This window comes from Typopeltis vanoorti, chromosome 19 (assembly GCF_054136105.1).
Source record: "Typopeltis vanoorti isolate ZY-2024b chromosome 19, IOZ_Tvanoo_1.0, whole genome shotgun sequence".
Lineage (NCBI taxonomy): Eukaryota > Metazoa > Arthropoda > Arachnida > Uropygi > Thelyphonidae > Typopeltis > Typopeltis vanoorti.
Window position 1 is genome coordinate 26,255,462 of NC_143567.1, and position 24,686 is coordinate 26,280,147.

The following is a 24,686-nucleotide window of genomic DNA, read 5'->3' on the forward strand; positions in this document are numbered from 1 at the left end:
CAATGGTTTGTTACACTTATCAATAAAATTAAACTTCGGGAATTGTTCTTATTTTGTAATAAAAATTTCAAAATCCTGCAGAAGAGAATCTATAAGACGGTTTTGTAATCTTCTGATTTCTGAAATTAAATTCCATAGTTTAGCTACACAAATATACTTCCATGTATTACCTGAGGTTGAAGCAAAACATCCTGGAATGTGTGGTGACCATGCTCCTGCATATACCATATTGGTATGGCCTACAAATGTCAGCAACATAAATGCTCTTTGTGGATCCCACTGTTAAAATAAATTAATGAATGAATTACTATCGACATGCACACACATTGAAAATATTCCCACAAATAATGCTGCCTACAGTTGCAAATATTCCTGCATGAATAAACTAAAAACAAGAATATACTGTTCGAATGCAACCATTAATGTGATATTTTCAGAAACAACTTAATATGATAGCACAATAACATATGGAGATTTTTTTTATTACTTTTATTTAAAATACATCTAGCCTAGCTCAATACATCCTTCACATGCCATTAATGATTGTTATTTTGGTCTTATTATGATATTTGGATTATATAAATGTGTTTTTATATAGTATATCAATCTTCTGAAAACAGTATTTGCTTTCATAACATTTTGTGTATCCTTGTCAGTTCAACCTTCAGTATCAACATTAGCTTCAAAGTATATAAAATTCTTAACTTCTACTGTATATTGGTTGATTTTAATTTCTTTCTAACACCAATTTCTTTATGCTGTTTAATTTAAGAAATTTTGTTATTTTAGATTTGTGGCCATGCATTATAATGAATATCTTGAACCTAAACCTGGATGAGCCTGAATAGTCAGGACTTGCAGAACATGCTATCTCCATCAAACATCAAATCCTTTAGAAGAACATTAAAGTTCTCCAAAAAAGTAATTATCTCATGGAACAGTTCTAAAAATAGTTTGTGAAATCTTGCTATGTATGAATTTAAACAGAGGTGATGGACTGAAATTATCCTTTTTATGAGAAATAGTTCTTTTCCACAAGTTCTGAAATTAATTTTTTTAATTAATTAATGATCGCTTGTCAAATTTATTATAACCTTAATGCATTTTGACCGTTTCACTCTATATCATGAATGTGCAGTTCAGGCATTTTCATTGCTGAATCTTCCAGTTTCTGTTCTAACTGTATAATTTGAAACTCATGCATCATACCAAAGATGTCCTTAATAATGGGACAAAATTCTATGCTAAAAATATTATGTAATTAAAATATTAAGTTCATCATCACTTTCCACTACTTTTTTGAGGTTTAAGTGGTTTCAAAAGTTCCATGTTTGTTCTCTAGAGCAGGATTCTGGATTATTTAATCCTCACTTCACTCACTGTTAAGTGTGTTTTTATATAGGTGGTCAATTATCAATTTTGTGATATGTAGCCCCAAGGGATTCAGCTTACAATGTACTCTGATACGAGGGTGATCTGAAAATTTCGCGGCTGGACCATAGATGGCAAACTATCGGCAAGATTTTTTTTTCTAAGTTGGTACATCTGTCATAAATCCATGTGAAATTACAAGTCATTCTATCAAGTAGTTTGTTTTATACAGCTGTCTGAAGCAAAAGTGTTGTCTGTATCCCTTGAAATGGATAACATTGAGTATCATGCTGTTATAAAATTCTTTGTAAAAGAAGGTTTAAATGCCAAAAGAAATTCATTCCAAGTTCATAAACGTTTATGGGCACTCTTCTCCTTCATTTTCGACAATTAAGAAATGGGCTGCCAAGTTTAAATGTGGCCATACCAGTCTTGAAGATGATCCACACGAAAGACATGCAAAAAGTATAACAATGCCAGAAATAATTGATCAAGTGCATGATATGGTATTGGATGACCGGCGAGTCAAAGTGCGTGAAATTGCTGAGACTATAGGCAAGTGGTGTTCAGCCTTTTTTACTAAGCGAGCTACTTTTCTATAAAAAGTTATTCGGTGATCTACTCTCTTATATATAAGTTATTCAGCAATCTACTTTCTTATATATTATAGATCACGTTCCCCCAACCTGATATCTGATTACGCACAAATAAGCAACTAAAAATAAATACACAACTAAAACCTTTATTTGTGTATTTAAAAATTTATTTATCACTTTTAATTATTTTAATACAACAAATATATATATATATATATATTGAAATAAAATATTTATTTCTCTATTTTGGAAATCCAAAGTTAGAAAAAACAACAGATTGATTACAAACTCACAAGTTACAGGAAATGCTGGCTGATTTAAAAAAAAAAAAAAAGTTAATGTGAAATTTGGCATTGTTTGGACCTTGCAATATTTTCATAGTCAAGTTGATATGAAGTGGCCAGTTATCCAAATGATCATTTGTAATTTGGTTTCTTAATTGATTTTTTAATGACGGTCATATTTGAAAAAGCAGATTTTGACAAGTATGTCAATCCAAAACATGAAAGAATTTTTCGCACAATATCAGTTAATATTGGGAATTTTTCAAGTGCATACTTCCAAATGACTTCATTCTTTATTGATTTTAAATGTAAACTATTCTGAATGTTTATTATCTCAAGTTCTACTTCAGCTTGGTTTATATCAAACAGCCCACTAATTTTATTTGAAATTTCTGTGATGTTCAAGTTTTCTTGAAATGGATTATTGATAAAAGATACAATCATTTCAGAAATTCAAGATTTAAAGATTTATTAATATCTTTAAATCTTGAATTTATTTCTACCTCAACTAATTCTATTTCACAAATAAATTCTTTTAAATCAAAGCAAAGCATTTCTTGATTTTGTTCAAAAAATTTTAATAAATATGGGAGGTGTCTAAATTCGCGGTCATTTATATTTTTCTTTAATAAAAGTAAGTAGTGTTGGAAAGTTTTTATTGAACTTAACATGGCAATTAAATTTTTATCTCTACCTTGTAACTCTAAAATTAAATTGCTTAATTTCGTACAGAAATCTACTAAAATTAACTATCTTTTATCACTCAATTGTGGATAAATATCTCCTTTTTCATCAAGAAAAATTTTTATATCGTTAATTAATACAAGAAATCTTTCTAAAAATTGACTTCTGCTGAGCCAGCAAACATTATTGTACAACAGAAGTTTCCTATCATCATCTGTCTATAATTTAAATAACTGCCGTTGCAGGGCTTTTCCTCGAACAGAATTTACAATTTTAAATGTAATATCCAAAACAACTTTTGTGTTTAATTTTTTACTACACAGTACTTGTTGGTGAATAATACAGTGGTATGTTAAAAAATCTGGATATTTGTCATCGTTTTTACATAATGAAATGAAGCCTGATTTATTACCTTTAATTGCAGGAGCACCATCTGTAGTAATAGACAAAAGTTTAAAAAGCAGAAGTTTGTGTTGTTTCACAAATTCTTCAAATGCCAAAAAAATGTCTTCTCCCCCTAGTCCTTCCCAATAATGGTATAATTTTCAAAAGTTCTTCTTTTCTTGAAATACCATGCGAATAAATACCATTAACTGAGCAATATCAGTGAAGTCGTTTTATTCATCAAATTGTAATGAAAACGCAACACACTGGTGAAGGACTGACATTAACCTGGAAACTTCTCCAGGTTAAAGTTCCAATTGCCTGGAAACTTTTCTCCGGCAATTGGAACTCTTCCTTTCAGCAATTTGAAACCTTGTCTGCGGCCTAGAAGAACCAAGAAGCTCCTTTCTGGAAGTGGGATACTCCTCTCTCAAGCAATATGGATCCGGGCAGTCTCTCTGACGACGACTCTGGACCTGGTGGCCTCCTCTCTGACAGCAATTCTGGAACCAGGACCCTTCTGCTTGCTTCAGTCCCTTTTTATTAGGCCTCCTCTGAGACCTTGCATGAAGTTTAGCAACCCCCAAAGAATCGGTATGAGTCTTTCATCTTAAGTTTCAAGTTCGGCATGCTTTTTGTTCTCCTCTGCTTTCTTTTGATTGTAAGTTGCCGGCCATCGGAAAGTTGTTTGAACTCTTTCTGACTGACTTCAGACACTTAGAGCCTGCAAGCCTTTCTCATACATACAACTTTCAATAACAATCTTTCTAATGCCCGCCATGTACAGCTTCGACGACAAAAACATTGTCTTTGTTTTTAACACTCTAACATATTCTTATTAAAGCAGTATATACAGTTAGCTTCAAAAGAGTTATTTACAAAAACATCTAATACAAACTATACCGAGACAAACTTTGTTTGTCTCGGTATAGTTTGTTTTTTTTTACAATATTCGCATGGGACTTAACCATGCAAAGTTTATTTTTTTACAATATTCGCATGGGACCTAACCTAAGTAAAAAATAGATGTAATTTGCTTTGGATAAAAATAGTTATTTATTTTGTTTAATAAACAAAATAAATAACTATATAAACAATAGCAATACATTTAAAGCGAATTAAAAATAATACAAAATAATGATAAATAAAATATTATGTTTTCAGTTTTAATTAAATTTGTAAGTAAGGAGGAATACACAAGAGATAGACCAAAAATAGCTCCGAGATCGACCGGTCAATCGCGATCGATGGGTTGAACACCCCTGCTATAAACATTTCAACAGATATGTAGGATATATATTTTGCATGAAGAACTGCAAATGAAAAAGCTTTGCACAAGATGGGTGCCGTGCTTGCTCACAGCAGATCAAAAACACATTCACATGAAAATCTCTGAACAGTGCTTAGAGAGTTTTAACAAGAATAAAACTGATTTTGTGCATCGATTTATTACTATGGATGAGACTTGGATTCACCATTACATGCCAGAATCCAAACAGCAGTCAAAACAGTGAAACAGAAGCCAGTTGTTCAGGGCCAAGGAAGACAAAGTCGGTTCCATCAGCAGGAGAGGTCATGGCATCGGTGTTTTGGGATGCTAAAGGCATTTTGTTTATTAATTATCTTGAAAAGGGTAAAACAATAACTGGGGAATATTATTCCAATCTTTTACCAGACTAGATGAAAAAAATTCATGAGGAAAGACTCGATTTGCAGAAGAAAAAAATCATCTTTCATCAGGACAATCAATACACCTACCTACAAAGGTGTTTTGGCAATGGGAAAATTAAGGGATCTTCACTATGAATTGTTGGAATATCCACCCTATTTCCGAAATTTGGTTCCCTCTGACTGCTATCTCTTCCCAAAACTAAAACTTTTCCTCGCTGGTCAGCGTTTTTCTTTGAATCAAGATGTGATTGCAGCTGTAGAGGGGTATTTTGCAGACCTTACTGAGAACCACTACATGGACAGGATAATGCCATTGGAGCATCGCTGGAATAAATGTATTAGTCTTACAAGAGATTATTTTGAAAAATAAAAATGATTTTGGAATTATAGATTCGTTTTTTCATTGTTAGGTCGAGAACTTTTCAGACAACCCTCGTATGTACCCCAAGGGTGCATATCAGGAAAGCGATGATGATGAATTTCAGGAGTAGCTCTGCTGACACATTCTTGAATAATAATAATGTCAAGTTCCTTTCTAATATCTTCATTTTTAATATGATTCTGCTATTGATGTTATCAGTTCACTCCCCTAATTTTTCTCATATCCCTTATACCTGTGGGTCTTTGATCAAGTGTTTTATTTCTAACCCAACTTTGATATCCATAACTTAAAACTGGTTTGAACATGTCTTGTATACTGCTAGTTTGGTGTTTTTGCTATTCCTCTCTTATTTCCTATAAATTTATTCACCTGCTACCCACCATACCAGCTTAGATAATTCTGTTGAATTTTCAGGTAGTCAGTGATTTTCCGGTTATGAAACCACTACTTTTTTGAGGTTTAAGCGGCTTCAAAAAGTCCTATGTTTGTTCTCTAGAGCAGGATTCCCAGATTATCTAATCCTTGCTTCACTTACTGCTAAATGTGTTTTTATATAGGTGGTTGATTATTTTAAATTTCCTGATATCTAGCCCCAAGGGATGTTCAGGTTATTATGACAGCACCACATGATTAAGTTTACATCATTATTATTTAATCTCATCAACAATTTCCATTCAAATTAATCTATTACTTGTAAGCACCCCAATATTGTACTTCTAACTAAATCAATCCACCTAGACCTTGGTGTCCTATGGGTCTCTTTCTTGCCATCTTTCTTGATATCATCTTGCTTTCTTGTTTTGCAAACCTTTCCTCACCCATTCTAAAGTGGCCATACTACTTTAGATTAGCTCTGCAGACACGTTCTTGAATGCTAATAATGTCAAGTTCCTTTCTTAACCACGTCGCCGTTAATATAGATAAAATACACCACTCCTCTACACTTCGTATCCATCATATATTTCAATGTAATATCAATGGTATTACAATTTTATTATGCACTTCGTATCCATGGTAACATGGACGTATATATACGTCTTGGCCGGTTGGGTGGTTAATATCTTCATTTTTAATATGATTCTGCCATTGGTTCACACTACTAATTTTTTCTCAGACCCCCTCATACCTGTGATCTTTGATCAGGTTCTTTATTTTTAACCAAACTCTCAGATCCATAATTTAAAACTAGTTTGAACACTGTCCTGTATACTGGTGTTTTGGCTAATTTCTCTCTTGTTCCAGATAAATTTATTCAGCTGGCTACCCACCATACCAGCTTTGCTTATTCTGTTGTCTATTTCCAGATTTAACCTGGCATCTTCACTAAAAACTGTGCTTAAATAGCTGAAATATTTTAATTGTTTTATAGGATCTCCACTCAGAATGCAGCTGAAGTTTTATATGCTCCAGCCTATTTTCATAGTTTTGGTCTTTTTATTGCTGATTTTCATGTCAAATTTGTTACAGCTGTTATTCAATTTAGTTAGAGAGTCCTGGAGACTTGTACTAGATGTGTTTAGGAGTACATCATCATCTGCATAAAGCAAAGAGCCAAGTTTGACATCTCCAATTCTAATATCAGGCCTAATGCCACTTTCTTTCATAATGTGATCCATTCACTCTTATTCATAATAGATGATGAATAAGTGTGTGTGCATCCTTGTCTTATCCTGATTTTACATCAAACCATCTTCCTGTATTTCCTTCAATTCTAACTGCTGACCAACAACTTAAAGGTAGACTATGTATTGCTCTGTATAATGTTCCATTTACTCCATATAATTGTAGTGTCTTGAACAACTTTTCTCTGGGCACCTTGTAGCATAATTTTTGCCGATCTACAAAACTTAAGTACAGATCCGTGTCATATTCCCACAATTTCTCAACTATTTGTTTTAAAGTGAAAATCTAATCTTAACAACATCCATTTGGACTAAACCTAGCTTGTTCTTTCTTCTCCAAGTTTCTTTCCCATAATTTTTCTCAAGCTCATTTCAAGTATGCTTGCATAAATCTTACCTGGAGCAACTTAGTAGAAAAATTCCTGTCATTTGTCATTCTCACATTCAGCTTTATTTCCTTGTTTATAGATGGGTACTATGTGAGCTCTACTCCAATCATTGGAAATTTGACCTTGGTACCAGGCTCTGTAAATTATGCAGCGTAGCCACTGCATTACTTTTATAACTCCATACTTAAGCATTTCCTGTCAAATATCATATACTCCAGTTGCCTTTCCACATTTCAAGTGTTTGATGATTTTTTTTATCTCAAGTATCGATATGTACTCCTCTTTGTATTCATCTTGAAAATTTTCTAGTATGGGTCTGTCACTGCTTGATTCATATAATAGTCTTTCAAAGTAATTACTCCAGACATCTAGGATATACTATCTTCGGTTTTCATGTCACATTTATCACCTTTGATTAATTTCATGGTACTTTTTTCTGCACTTCTAGGCTTCTTTAATTGTCCTCTAGGACATTTGCCACTTTCTTGATATTTATTTCTCATACTCTTACCAGTCTTTCCGTGACTTTTGTTTAGCTACTTTTACACATAGCTTAACTCTCTTACATTTTTTCTGTATTCTTTTAGGGCATCTGCTGACTTATTTGCTAAGAACTTTTGGTATGCTTTCTTCTTTTCCAGGACTGCTTCATTAACTTCTTGTGTCTACCATGGTGCTCTTATTTTTCTATCCTTGCAGACAACTTCACCACATACCTTCCTAGTTAAATCAATGTTTTGTAGGTGTAGATTTCTGTGGTTTAGCAGTTCAAGATTTTGGTATTGTGACCATATGTTTATTAAGATAAATAAAGAATACACAAACCCAACAAGTTTCATATGTCGTTTGACTTACATCTTCAGGGGTTAAAGATAACTAAAAGTTTAAACACAAAAATGGGAAATTACTCAAAATAGTCCATTAGATGTTGTTATGGCAGTCTAACTGTTCATCAAATTAAAAAATCCGAATCCACATGGAAAAAAGTGGTACTTATTGGAGATCTAAACAGCAAATAGAAAATGTTCCTATATGCCTGGCAGGATTCATTTCCTATTTGCTGTTTACATCTCCAATAAGTACCACTTTTTTCCATGTTCTTTATGTGACGGCTGCCTGCTCTAATAATTCAAAAAATTCCTCCTTCTTCCTTAGGAGAATCTTCTGTGGAACCATAGGCACAAATAAGTTTCATTGTCAATTTCCCTATTTTGAAGTTTGTCCACATATATTTACTTGAATATGCCATCCAATCAGGAATCATTTTGTTAATAATAATGATCAGGGAAAGGAAGGAGAAGTGATCATTATTACCAAAATAGAATACCCTATACTTGTTATTTAGCAAGATCTCACCTGTTCTTGTCTTCTTTGTCTCAGTAATGCCAATTATGTCCACATGGTACTTTACCAGTTCTTCAATAAGTTAAATTTCCTTTCCCTTAATACTCCTCATATTGATGGTTCCGATTTGCAGAATAGAAGACGAATAAACCCTCTGGCATTAGGTTTACACCCTCTGTCCAAAAAAAAACTGAACTTTTCAAAAATAGAAGAAACTAGTAGTGCCACCTGCTGTATCTTTTTGTTGTCAAAAGTGGCAACCTTCATTAGTGTTGTGTCAACTGTTTATGACATTTGTTTCATTAGAAGCCGAGTTATAGTGCCAAGAGTGATAGTGTGTTTTAACGAATGGTCGGAAAATGAGTTTCAAACAGAGAGCTGCGATTGACTTCTGTGTTTTACTGAAATGCATCAAATGCTTCCAAAAGCATATGGTGATGAATGCTTATTCCGTACTCAAGTTTACGAGTGGTTTAAGCGATTTCAAAGTGGTGAGATGCTTGAGGACGATGTAAAGCCAGGCCATCCAAAAACTGGACTGAGCGAAGTTATCATGCAAAAAGTGCATGATTTCATCAAAGAAAATCCTAAATCGCCCATCAGATTGATTGAAGATGAATTCCAAAATCAACTGTGCACAACATTTTGACCGAAATTTGCGATTTGTTCCCCACAAGATGACCAAAAAATGTATCGAATTGAACACTGCAAAGACCTCATTAAAACCGCTCATAAGAACTCAAACTTTCTTGAAATTATCATTACTAGTGATAAAACACGGTGTTTTGAATATGAGCCTGAAACAAAGTGCCAGAGTGCTGAGTAGAGACCACCATGTTAAAAAGTAGTCTAGTCATTGCACAATCCTGCCTCACACTAGTCCTTATCCCTCACACACATATCAGGAATTCCATAGCTTCTAATAATTACCCATAATGTCTTTTGATCAACACTCTCAAAAGTTTTGGCAATATCTTTTAAATTTAAGTGCAAGAAGGTTACAAATTCTATACTTTATTCAGGTATATTCCTTCAAGTAAAAATGTGATGCACAGTGCTTCCAGCTTCATGTCTCAATATTTTTTTTTATTTCATTAATTTTTAATTCTATTTATCGAAATTTTATTTAAAAAAATTTTTGTGAGTACTATAGCACATTAATTATCCTCCAATCCTCATATTTATAGAGACTGCCATTTTTGTGAATTATAGTTATTATTGCTGCTTCTTTCCACTGTCAGGGTATCTTTTCATTCTCAAGCACATTATGAAAGAGATTATTTGTAATTTATCAATAACAATTTCTTTAGTTGTCTTAAACATTGCTAATGCTTCATCCTCTCCATTATGTTTATTGTTACATTTTTAAATACTAGTTCTAGTATAATATTTAAATCCATACTTATAGGAGACTCCTTCCTTATTGTACTTCTTGTTATGTCAGTCATACTGTTTTCTATATATAAAATCTTATCAAAGTCTTCCTTCCTCCAGTTTTCAACAATCTTATCCTCTTCAGTGAACACCACTTCTTTATTCCTTATTGTATTTTCTTGCTTCCTTCTTTCAGAGCATATATTCCTCTTGACTTCATACAATTTTCCATCACTACCAGCTCTGCAGCCTTCTATGCTTCTTCTATCATACTCTTTATGTAATTTCCCTTATCTTCTCTTGAAAATCTTTTAACTTCTCTTTCTCTCTATAATTGAATAAATTTCCTGAGATAGCATTTTCAAAACAACATATTAATTTTATGCCTTTCTTCTATGAATTTCCAGGTCTTGTGGAATTACCAATCCCTGTTCTTTTTTCTTTTCATACTGCCCAGTAAGTCTCTTACCACCTCATAATATACTATCCTAAAAAGTTTAAATCTCCTTTCTATTGTGCTCCTGAGCTTTCTTTCTTCCTATGTTCTAGTTCCAAACCTTGAAATCGAGTCTTTGTAAATTTTCTTGTTATGACACAAGAAAATTAACATTTTCTATTGTTTCATTCATTTTTAACTTAGGCATATATCATAACTTATCCTTCTTCCTGATTTTTAATTTTCTTATTCCTACACAGCTTTAAGTTTAGTGTCACAAAGTAGTGATCAGCTCCTTGCCTTGTTTTAACATCTAAGAGTGATCTTTTAAAACCACCCATCGGTACACAATAAATAACGGAAAAAACTCATGTAGAAAGATTATTTATTAGTATAATTTTTGCCTGTGTGTCACAGGCATCTTCAGTACATTAAGCTCAAAATTAAACACTAACTGACAATTCCAAAAAGCGCCACCTAAGTAGCTGGTGTAAGATAACTAAAAAGGTCAATAACTTTCCTAAAAAAAAAAAATAATAAAATAAAATAAAAAAATAAAAAATTAATACAATAAAAAGTTAGGAAAGATTAGCTGATTTGTAAAGTACTATCTCCCATAAAGGGGATAGACGTAAGCCGTTGGGTCTGTTTAAGTTAGGAGAATGAAGTAGAGCTTCACATGTTTCTTTATAAAGAAACATGTGTTTAATTTTTTTTTTTTTTTTTTAGGAAAGTTATTGACCTTTTTAATTATCTTACACCAGCTACTTAGGTGGCACTTTTTGGAATTGTCAGTTAGTGTTTAATTTTGAGCTTAATGTACTGAAGATGCCTGTGACACACAGCGAAAATTATACTAATAAATAATCTTTCTACGTGAGTTTTTTCCATTATTTATTGTGTACCGATATGTCTACTCATGGTTTACCTCTTTTAAAACTTAAAACCACCCATGATTGTAATGTAGCTTTTGTTTTTACTATCAAGTGACAACCAGGTTGGTCATTTTATTAATATATTTATGCTTTAACCCTTTCAGGACCATGGGACATATGTGTCCCATGAAATTCTATACAACCTACAATTTCAGTAATTTTAATTTATTTGCAACCCTTTACATCCATTGGGACACGTGTCCCATGAAATTCTATAAAACCTACGATTTTTTTTTACATAATGATGATCTTTTATGTTAAATGGATACCTAATAAAGTCATTTTAATACCTAAAAACTTTGCTTTGTATTACTTCATAAGTCCTTCTGGTTCTGAAAGGTTAACAAGCTTCCTTCTATCACAAGATTATTCATTTCATAAAACACTGCAAATAAATCACCATTCTCACTTCTTTGACTACATGCTTTAGTACTTACTACTCTCCCATCTTCATTATTTCTTTTGTCAACTTTTGCATTCATATTACTCATAAGGATAATCATATCATGTGTCGGTATTTGTTCTATACACCTTTATAATTTTCCATAAAACATCTTTTCTTCGAGATCCTTATCATTCGTTGATGTATAAATGTGTATTTAATTATAACTTATCTTTCTGCAGATACACTAATGCCAACCTTTCTCTATACACTAACCAGAAGCAATTCTTCTCATTAGCAAATTTCTCTCATTACTCCCTTTTTTCCCTTATTTTTATACACACACACACACACACACACACACACACACACACACACACACACACACACACACACACACTATGCCATGATCAACAACTTTAATTACTTATAATCTGCCTTTCACCCAAAATGATATCTATTTTTTTTTATTAAAACTGACTAATTTTTCTGCTTCTATAATTCAATGCTGAAGGTCTACAGAGTCAACTCTCAGTACAACAAATAATTTAATAATGCTTTCTATGAATTCATTCTTTTGTTTATTCATTCAAACTTATACTTTTCATATAGGAAATAACCCAAAAGGAAAGATTCAGTTGTTTACTGATGATGCAAAATCAGGTAAAGTAATAGTGAATTAAGGCAATGTGGAGAGCTTACAGGATGATTTAAATAGGCTGTCAGTATGGACAAAAAATAATGAGTATCAGTTTAATGTGGAGAAATGTAAAGTTATGCATTTTGGGATAAATAGATTACATGCTATGTACCACACTGATGGAAATGTACTCCAAGAAACAGATGAAGCTAGGGATTTAGAGGTGTGGTAGACAGAGTTTAAGTTTAGAGGACATACTGTCAAGGTTGGCTACTGAAGAACACACTAACAAATAGGGATAAGGAAGTTGCTATTCTTCTTCATAAGACCTTGATATGTCCAAATCTGGATTACTGTGCTCAGGTCTGATCTGGATTTCTTCAGGATGAGAAAATGGTGGAGAGGATTCAGAGGCAAGCAATCAAGATGGTGATGTTCCCTATGTGGAATGTTCCCTATGAAAATAGATTGAAGGTGTGTGGACTGCAGAAGTCGGTTGAAGGCAAAAAAAGATAGAAACATTTAAGTTACTTAGAGGATTTTATAAGATTGATGCATGTGAAATGCTTTAGCAGTTAGCTAGAGGGGCAGAACAAGAGGTCATCCCTGGAAGTTGAGTAAAAGTGTGGTTAGTTGGGACATGAGGACTAGATTTTTCACATGGAGGGTTGTGAATAAATGAAATGGGAGTCAGTTATTAGCACTTTGTCTGTTAATGGATTCAAGAAGAGGTATGATAAATTGTGTGGATAGTTTGGACCTCCTGTGATGAGTCTTCAGACTCCATGGAGGTGTCAGTACAAAAATAATAATATGAACAAACTGGCTGTTCATCTAACCTGATTGTATAATTTGAATCTAATAAGGATAAGTAAGATTTTACAGGAATGGAAAGAACACATGATAATCCCATTGCACAAGGGTGATACAAAGACTAATGTGTCTAAATATCACCCTATCAGCATCTCTGGAGTGGTTTTGAAGATTTTGGAAAAGTTGGTAAGAAATCACATATAGAAATTGGTTGACAGAGATCTATACTTTGCAATGAACAGATGAGTTTACTAAGGAAGATCACATTTTGATACTTCTGGACTCTGATAAAGTTCTTGATAGAATTCAGCATGGGAGGCATAAGCTGAAGGATATGGGACTGGATTATAAACTAGTTTTGATAAGAGAATGATTGACTGACAGATATCAGAAAGTGGTGTATATGGGGAATACGAGTCTATGAGATTTAAGGTGACTAGTTGTGGATCCCAGAAATTAGTCCATCCACTGTTATTCAATCTTAATATTAATGACATTGGGGAGGATTTAAGAGGAGACATACAGCTATGCTAATGATGCAAAGATAAGCAGGGTAATCAAAACATGCATAATTTGGTTAAAAATATAAGTCCAAATGTTGAGGAATGAATTACAGGTAGAACCAAAAGTGAATTTGAAATTAAATCAGATGCTGAAATTATAAATATGGCGCTACAGAATAAATTAGAAGATGATGATGACGATAAAGAACTCGAAGCAAAAAAAAAGTAAAACATGAAGAGGCAGTTGACAGTTTTAATGTGTGTATAGAATGGGCTAAGCAGAATGATACACCATTCCACAAAATTTTATTGCTAATGCAGCTGCGAGAAGAAGAATTCGAAAAAAGTTTAGCTTCCAAGAAGCAAAAGAAAATCGGTGAATTTTTTACAAAGAAATAAAAAAAAATGTTTTTTGTGTATTTTGTGAAACTATTTTTGTGTGTTGTGTACAAAAAAGTGACATTTTTTATGCAAATTAAGAAGTTATGTACTAAACTATGCAATTTTATTAAATCAGAATCCTCAACAATACAGGTACATACAAACTAAATTTTTTACTAAAATAAACTTGTGTACTGTATTATTTTTTAAGTTTTACATTACAGTATAGTAGCTTTTTTTTCTGTTACTTCATTTATTTACAGAATTAAATTGATGTACCTTTAGAATCTGATTCTTTTTGTCTTAAATGCTAGTTATTGTTGTCTCTTGGGCGAAAATTCGCTAATCCGAACTTTTTGATAATACGAATGAGCACAGTTTTTATTAGTTCGGATTAGCAAGATACCACTGTACAAGAAAAGACTAAGTTGGTTTACTGTCTCTCAAACACACCCTTAAACCAACATTGGAAAAAAAATGTCCTAAGGCATTAATGTACAAATATTGTAAGAAAAAATGTTATCCAAAGTTTTCAATAACTATCTAAATAATACTTACTAATTTCAGTGTGCCATCCCAAGATGCTGAGAGAAGAAGTTGTTCTTGTCTAGTCTGGCTCCAATCTATGCTGTAAACCTGAGAAATAGAGTATATGAAATTTCATTATCACAATAATACTATAATGTGATTCTTTAAACCAATAATGAAAATATTTTCTGAACTCCAAGTCTGGAGAGACTACTTTCTTTTAGAAGTATTAATAACATACAAATTAGCATTAATATATAACTCCTTTAGACTTATAAAGCCAAAATTAAAATTTCCATTGCTTATGAATAGTTTTATGATTCTAATTTTTGTAGAATTTTTAAAGATTCTATATTAAAAGATTTAGTGACTATATTAAGTAATAATTTTCACTTTAGATCATTTTATTATTATTATGAATATTTTAGTAAAATGTGTGATTATTGAATTTTTTTCTATTTAATTACACATAGAATTTTATTAACATCCTAATAATAATCAGATACTAAGTGCTAGTTACAAACCATAAGTGATTATTAATACCAAGTTTTGATATACTGCTGTGAGGTACTGACAGCAAAAAAGCATGTAATTTCTGAACGCTGTCTTCTAAAACTGTCAGAATCTTCCATCTTATAATTTCACATATGTGCCCTTCTACATGAGACCATCAAGCCTACTCCAAACTATATCAACCACTATTTAATAGGCATGCTTCAAGATCATTTCACTGCATGCAGGATTTATCACACATACATACTCCTCAGAGAACATAGTGGACTTGTAGCAAAAGACACACGAAATGTCTATGAAAGAAGCATATGTTAGTATACAAGAATTTAAAATTTATGAATGTTAGTGAGTATGCTAGAAAGGATTTGAGAAAGATGCTCAGTATAAATGGAAGTCCAAATGATTATGTGATCAGGAATAAGATGCTCGATAAGAAAGTGAATAAATACCAGCAAGTAGGGTATGACAGGAGAGTGAAACAGAAGGGGGGGGGGTTAATACTATTACAAAGTAAATGAAAAAAAAAAGTATTAGGGGAGGGGAAGAAACAGGCTAATATGGGTGATGAAAAAATAATGCCAACAGAGCAGAACAACAGAACAAAAGGGTTATGGGTAAATTTTGCATGGTGAATCTGATTTGGAGTGTGTAAGATAGATACCTCCAGAAGCGCTTGTCTGGAGGTATAATTGATTTTATTTATTCCCATTTATCCCTTTTAATTTTTTTTTTATAATTGGTTATATTTGTTCACATCTATCCCTTGCAATTAAGCAAGGGATACAAGTGAACAAAATTACAGTGATGGTTTATATAAATAATTTAAGTGACAGCATAAATTATCTGGCAAAAGATATTGAGAAAATATTACGGATAGTACAACAGAAGAGTTCAAGAGAAGTATAGATTATGAATAAAATATGTGAGAAGAAAGGCTTGGAGTTCTTTGGGTGTTTGGAATGTATATGATACAAAAACTCTGCATGACAGTTTGGAATTGCATATGAGTGAGAATGAATGCATATTTACAGAGGCTGCTGATTGGCAAAAGGATGAATATAAACTAGGAAAACTGAAGTTATTAGGAGGAGGACAGATAGCTTGGTTGGGAAAAGACAATGGATAGGATGAGTCTGATCAAAATAGAAGAGGGCTATAACAGGTATATTAATAATGCATATAGATAGCTAATATGCATTTTGTGAATGCACCTCTTTGTTAACATACAAATACCAGAAGTATCAGAATTAAAAGGGAAATGAGCTCATAGCATTATCAAATTCAAAAATTACTGGCATTTCTAACATGTTTGTATAAAGATAATATTGTAATACACCCTCTGTCCAAAAAAAACCCGAACATTTCGAAAATAGAAGAAGCTAGTGGCGCCAACTGTTGTATCTTTTTGTTGTTGAAAGTGGCAACCTTCATTAGTGTTGTGTCAACTGTTTATGACATTTGTTTTATTAGAGGCCAAGTTATAGTGCCAAGAGTGACAGTGTGTTTTGACGAACGGTCAGAAAATGAGTTTCAAACAGAGAGCTGCAATTGACTTTTGTATTAAACTTGGTAAACGTTTTAATCGAAATGCATAAAAAAGCATACGGTGATGAATGCTTATCCCTTAATCAAGTTGACGCTTGAGACCATCCAAAAACTTGACTGAGCGAAGTTAACATCCAAAAAGTGCATGATTTCATTAAAGAAAACCCAAAATCGTCCATGAGATTGATTGAAGATAAATTGGGGATTCCAAAATCAACTGTGCACAACATTTTGACCAAGAGTTTGGGCCTTCGTAAATTGAATTCGCGATTTGTTCTCCACAAGTTGACCATCGACCAAAAAATGTATTGAATTGAACATTGTCACTATAACTCGGCTTCTAATGAAATAAATGTCATAAACAGTTGACACACTAATGAAGATTGCTGCTTTCAACAACAAAAATATACAACAGATGGCACCACTAGTTTCTTCTATTTTCGAAAAGTTTGGTTTCTTTTTGGACAGAGGATGTAGAAACAGACATTGAGAAGTGCATCATATTCAGACAGGGAGCACAAATGAAGAGTACTGCAGGTGATAACACACATATCCCTCAGAGCAGAGAAGCAAGATGAAAATAGGTATGAAATGGAGGTAAGCAATAAATACTATATATAGTGTACTGATGCAGAACTGGAAATATAGAGAGTAATAACATTCAGGAAGAGTAATCATTATGGGGAATTTCAATAAAAGCAATTTAAATTAAAAAGAAGACTCAACAACTGTGAGAGAGAGAATTTCTAGAGTTTCTGAGATATAATTCAAGCAGGATGAAATGGAGAAACAAAATAGAATTTTTTTTTAGTATAAAATAAAAAAAATACTTTTTCATGTCATTCCCAAACTGAAATACTGAAACACTATTGTCCATTTCAGTGTGCTAAAATTCCGCTCTAGAAACCAAACATGGAACTTTTACCATGGAATTTCTCACAATACATGATTTCTCTTAACATAAACCACTACTATACCTCTTTCTTGACAATCCACTATATACTCTTTTTCTCTCAGATTGCTTGACTCAATATGTCTTACATACAAATGTTTTGTTGACACAGACAAAATCATATCCATAATAATAAGCTGACTTTTACTATAGTAAATTTCCTTTTAAACAACAATGCATATCTGTGACTTTGATTGTGATTTTCCAAGAGTTTGTTATAGCAGCAAGTGATAGTATTACAATGGTATTTGTTATTAGTTTGCTATGATGATGTTTATTACAATGAATGAGTTAGTTATAATAGTGTTTGCCACTGTGAAAGTTGACTGAATTCAACTCAATAAGTATGCTGTTGGCTACAATACAATAACTGTGAAGCTTCATAAAAAAATGAATACATTCCACTGCTTTATATGGCTTCAAACAGTAATCCCAACTTAATACATATTCCATGTGTATACTGTGAATTAACTTTCTACTAATGTATCACTAAACAAAATGAACAGGGTCTCTTATAAGTGGAGTAAGTCAAGGCTAAATAAGTGATAGAAGGCCAACATGGAGTTGTAAAAATCTCACATAATCACTTTACTTGTTATGTTGTTTTTTTTTTAGTCATATATACTGTGTATATATATATATGCTCATTGAAAATTTCATTAATGAGAAATACATTTTTGTTAAGTATATATTTGACAATCTAAAATATATATCTTGTTTTTGCATTTATTTGCTTATAACATGCAAATAAATGCATACTAAGCATATAACATGCAGTTACATGCTTAGTATTACTGGAGTTGCCATGTGGTTAAACAGTAATGATATGAAAGGAGACTTAAATGTAATTTAAGTCTTGCTTAAACCTGTAAACTTGCTAACCATATGTTGCATTTCCTTAGGGAATAACACAGAAATGCTGTATGTATATTATACGTTTGTCTATAGTGTTCATATGTTACACTATTACTGTACGACGTGTGAGCTCTGTTGTACAGCACAACGCACCATCACAGATACGAATCTGTAACATTCTAACCAACTAAAATAAAATTATATATAATAAATTGTTATCTTACTCCACAACTAATTTAATACATAAGTTGGATATAGGTGAGGAATAACATGATTGGAACAATCGAGCTTCAAATATAACAGCAGCCATTTTGTTACCTGAGTTTCACTTTGAATCTTGACACACTGTCGGAAATCAAAGACTGCAACCACAAATCTACAGATTCATGTAACTCAAATTTGTCTAAGTGACTTCTATTAGTTTTTAGAACAAATGCCACTGGGTAACGAGAATGCTGGCTAAGCAAAGCGTAGACAAGCAAGGAAGGAGGGCATGAAAGGTCTAATAAACTATCAAGTTAAGTTCTCAAATCTCAGAAAAGTTTTTATATGCATCTTTAACTACTCTCCAAGGAGGAACTGTGAAGTTAATGATTGAAGGATAGTATGACGTTATTTTGTATATGAGAAGCAAATGATATATGTTCCAAGGAGCAATACGGAATCTGCAATAAAGCTCCTTTTATTGGAAGTGCCATTGGAACTACTCAATTAATGCAGATCACTTGTTTGAGTGATCCCTCTTCATGCCTACTTCAAAAAAATGAAAGAAAGATGCATTAAGAAAACTAGCTTACTGAAAGAAGACTATTATACTTGCATATGTAAGTATAATAGAATAGTTAAGTGAGGTCTTTTAACTTTGATTGTATTCTTAGGAATTTGAGAGACAAGGAGGCAGAGTGAATGAATGAGTAAAACAATAAAATAAATGATGCAAAGGAAGTTCTCATATACAGCAAAGTAAAACTACAGAACTTTCAGCTGAATGCAGTGTTCAGTTTGATTTGTAAAATATTTGATGTTATTTCCTTAGAAATAAATTTAACTATCAGAGTCATAAAATGAAAGAATTTTCTTAGAACTCTATATGAAAGAGCTCATATCGAGTAATTCTAGAATGACCATTTAATTATTTGTATGTATTAAAAAGGCCAGCCTGGTTGGCCGAGTGGTTAGTGTATCCGCTCTCCAGCCAAGAGGCTGTGGGTTCGAATCCCATGTAGGCACGGATGTTTGTGATTGTCTTCTCCCAATATGGACTGGGTCACCATGGGAGCAGCAGACCCAAAACCTCTTGCAATGGGAGAGGCCTTCACCTTGTAGTGGGTAGAAAAATAGGCTATCAATTTAAAAAAAAAAATGTATAGCAAATAATTTCTACTATTCTATATAATTGTAATTGTATAGACAAAAGGAATGTCAGATCTTAAAGAGAATTTCTTATTATAGAGAATTGTATGTATGTATTTGTGTGCAGTAAATATTTTAATTTTTTATACACTAGAGCTTTATTCTTTGGATAAACACAACATGCTGATCTTTGAAATCATTGCATCACAGAAACGAATCTGAAACATTCTATTCAACTAACATAAAATTAAATATAATACATTGTTAGCTTTAATAATACATAATTAAAGCAATGGAGCTTCAAATATAACACAGCCTTTTAAGGAATGTGGAGAATCAACCATGGCTTCTGACTTAATGTCCAATCCTCAACTTTTAAACCATAGTCTACATTACATACAGAAAATTTTACAATATTATTTCTTACATATAATATACAACAGTAAAGATAGTTTTTATAACGGCAAACAGGTCATTGGTTGAATACGTGAAGTCACTAATGTAATGGCTATAGTTCTAATTATTCTATTTTTTATTCACATCAAAGGAAGCAGATTATTGTTGTTATCTCCACCCCCAACATGTAACATCATATTGCATGAAGAATTTACCCATGAATAGTATAAGCATCTTAAAAATGTTGCATTTACATATTTTTTAGCCTAATATATTCTGTTAATTTAGGATCTCAACTCATTTGTTTAAAATGAGATATGGGAGTTCCATTTCAGATTGTAATCGATATGGAATCGCAAATACTTGACTTTTTTTTTTGACTAAGCTACAATTATAATTTTGAATATCACTACATTTTGTTTCATACCATTTTATAGTTATGTTGTTGTGATCTAGCTTATCTGTTAATGTGAAGTATATATATTTAGTTTTACTGGTATTAATTTTAAGGCTGTTATTGTTAAACCATTTATTTAGTTTCAACATATCATGGCTGATCTGATTTTCTAGATCCTCAAGAGTCATTTCAGTGTTATATTAATGCTATGCAAATATTCACTGATATCATTTTTGGCAAAATGATATCAGTGAATGATATCATTTTGCCAAAAAGGCTGTACTCACACAGATCATTAATATATATTAAAAATACGATGGTTCCTAACACTGAACCTTGCCGTACTATGTATTTTATTATTTTTGTTGTGCTATTGAAGGTGCCATAATTGGTATATTGTTTTCTATTATTCAACTCTTCTAATGCTGTATCTAGACATTTTCAGAAGTAATAAGTCATGGTTGCACACAGTTGAATGATTTAGATATATCAAGAAAAATAACTGCTGTAAACATTCTTTTATTTATCTGGAACTCCATTAGTGCTTTTATCCATACTGAATCCAGATCTGAACCCATATTGATTAGGCATGTAAAAGGATATGGAATTTAGGTCACTATTTAATCATCAAAGAAACCGTCTCTGCAAGCTTAAAGACAACCCAAACGAATTCTATTATTATGCCGCAAGTAAAAGAAAGAATGAATGCAGATGGTGTGAGGGTGACAGATGCAGAAGAGGTTGTTCAACTAATAAGCACCATTTTGCTAAAATCTATCAAACTGGTGCGTGCAACAGTGAGCTCGCTGCTATCTTTTCAGTGGATGAAGACACTCAGATGTATGAGGAAGAGGTATTAGAGTTGTTGCACAAACTGAATACAACAACAGGAACTGATGGGATATTAGCATGAATATTAAAGTGTGTTCAGCTGAACTGGCTATATAATTTGAGTTTCAGAACAGGGAAGATATGCAGGAGTGGAAAGAATGTATGGTAACCCCATTGCACAAGGGTGGTGCAAAAGACTGATATATCCAACTATCGGCCTATCAGTATCTCTGGAGTGGTGAAGATTTTGGAAAAGTTGGTTAGGGGCTTGCATTCAGAAATATGGAAGTAGAGAATCTCTACTTTGCAATAAACAGGTTTACTAAGGGAAGGTCATGTTTTAGCAACTTGCTCACATTCTATAATAATGTTGCCATTGAATTAGAACAAGGGGGGGGGGCAGAGAGAGTGGTTATACCATGATACTTTTGGATTTTGCTAAATTTTATGACAGAATAGAGCATGGAAGACTGTTGCATAAATTGGAGAATATGGGACTGGATTATAAAATAATAGCATGGATAAGAGGATGGCTGACTCATATATCAAAAAGTGGTATATATGGGGGATGTTAGTCTACAAGATTTAAAGTAACCAGTAGTGTACCACAAGGATCAGCCCTTAGTCCACTGTTATTCTATCTGTACATTAATGAAATTGGTAAGGATGTGACAAGTGATATACAGCTATTTGCTGATGATGTGAAGATAGGCAGGGTAATCAGGAATGTGACTGATATGCAGCACTTGCAGAATGATTTGAATAGGCTGAAATTGTGGGCATGTGAATATTGCTAACAGTTCAATGTTATATGGTCATGCACTTCAGTGTGATTAGATATCAAATGTTATGTTATATTGGTGGAATTATGCTAGAGGAAACTAATCAGACTAGGGATCTTGCAGTTTTAGTAGATAGGAAGTTGAAGTTTAAGAACCATATAGCAAAGATTGCAAATATAACTCAGAGAATGACTACAATGCTGAAACGAACTTTGACATATAAAGAAGGAAGTCATTCTGCCTCTTTACAAGAATCTGGAGAGATCTTACTTGGACTATTGTGCACAGGTCTGCTGGTTTCAGTGGTGATTCTGATACAGTAAAGAGAGAGCAAAGGAGAGTTAAAAATTATATTAGGATTGTGGAATACTCATGAAGACAAATTGAGAATTTGTAGCCTGCAGGCTCACTAGCAAACAGGAGAAAGATGGGGGAGATGATGAGACATACAAACTTCTGAAAGATTCATGGAGGATATCAGTAGACGGAATTTTTCATTTTATGGAGAATGGAGAAAGGATGAGAGAGCATCCTTAGAAGTTGAGAATGAATGCCATCAAGAAGGGGGGGTGAGAGTGATTTTGTATGGTGACTATAATAATGTTAAATACAGGAATACATTTTGGTTGTAATGTGAACACTATTTCATTATAAAGTTATTTGGTCATTTTCCATAGCTTAAACGTAATGCATCCAATGTCAAATAAATGTAGAAAGTGCTTCATATAAATGTAATTAAATTATAATGTGGAATAAATCTTGGCTAATGAACAATTAAAGTCAACATGATATAATATATTGTATCAATTCTTAATGAAACTCATTAAGGAAATTACATTACTTAAGATTATTCACTTGGTTTTACTCTTTGCAATAATTTATTCTATACTACCAAATTAATATTCAATGGTCATTCTCTTTAGGGGATTAATAAGTTAAAATAATAAAATTTTGAATGCAATAAAGGTAACTTATGCATACCATACAGAACAGTTATTTCTCCTTTTGGCAGGGGTGTGCACACACACATTGTAGATACCATGTTTGTTCTGCTAAAATGTTTCAAGTATGAATTCCTGTGGTTATTAAACTCATACATATACATACATATATAGTTTGTGAACCAATTAAACTGTCAGTAAAATCAGGTTGCAGGTTTAATGGAATATTGACAGTACTAAGAAAGGATTAAAAACAGAAAAACTAATTTTAATACTTCCAATATTTCATCTCAGTCACTGAGACATCTTCATGGAGAATGACTAACACCTGTAACACACACAAAAACAACACAATACTCAATGAAACATAGCTATGACCATAAAGTCCTATCTAGGTGGCGCATTTATTTCTAAGTGCTGCTGCAGATTCCAAAAACAGTCTTTCTATTTTAAATTTATTGTAATGGTGCATGGTGGCTTTCTTCCAGAAGATTCTGTGAATGGTATTATACAATTCACAGAATCTTCTGGAAAAAACCCACCATGCTCATCACAATGCATTACAGTGAGTGGTATAATACCACTTGCAGGATCATCTAGAAGAAAACCACCATGCTCCATCACAATAAATTTAAATAGAAAGATGTTTTTAGAATCTACAGCGGCACTCTGAAATCAACCGAAATTAAACAAAAACAGGTGCAAAATTGAGGGAAACATTAATCGTCAGAGTTCCCAATTTACATCCTATGCCACCTACAAAAGAACGTTTGTTGGTGCAACCCAGATGGGACTTTAAAGTCATAGCCACGTGTTTTTTCACTGAGTACTCTCTCTCTCTCTCTCTCTATGTGTGTGTGTGTGCGCGCGCGCGCGTGTTACAAGTGCCAAGAAATCCAATATTTTGTACTCCCTGAAGATGTCTCAGTGACTGAGACAAAATATTGGAATCATTAACAAAGTAGTTTGTAATCCTATCTTAGTGCTGTCAATGCTCCATTAAACTGCCAACATGATGTCCTCCCAACACTTAAACCTTAACACATGGATACTAAATACATCAGTAAAATAAATATGCTGTTTTAATTAAGTTTACTACAGTAGAATTATATGAAGACTTTACTGTCACTTTCTGCTGACACAATATATACTTTTGAAGATGTTTAATCAGCTATAAAAAAAAGCATTCATAACAAGTTTTTTCTCAACAGACTTATTTCATGAGATAACAGAAATTTAATTTCATGACATGAACAAATGAGTTGTACAAAGTTTTTTCACTTGGTTATAAATTAAAGTTACCAAGAAATTATATTCTTGTTTAATCCTAAGGTAATCCTATTAAGACAATCGATACAAAGTGATAAGTCTCTGTATACAAGTAACAGAAGTAGTCATGAAG

At 32.7% G+C, this 24,686-nt stretch overlaps 1 protein-coding gene across 2 annotated transcripts in view; it reads right to left on the reverse strand.

Annotated features, from left to right (window-relative positions):
* LOC150095928 (peroxisomal targeting signal 2 receptor-like) overlaps positions 1-24,686 on the reverse strand; it is a 110,698-nt gene that overhangs the window by 59,643 nt on the left and 26,369 nt on the right. For both annotated transcript variants that reach the window (XM_090409155.1, XM_090409154.1), the window contains exons 4-5: positions 14,750-14,827; positions 171-279 (exon numbers count right to left, since the gene is read on the reverse strand). In XM_090409155.1, the coding sequence (XP_090265281.1) occupies positions 171-279; positions 14,750-14,827 (187 nt within the window). The remainder of the gene's footprint in view (positions 1-170; positions 280-14,749; positions 14,828-24,686) is intronic.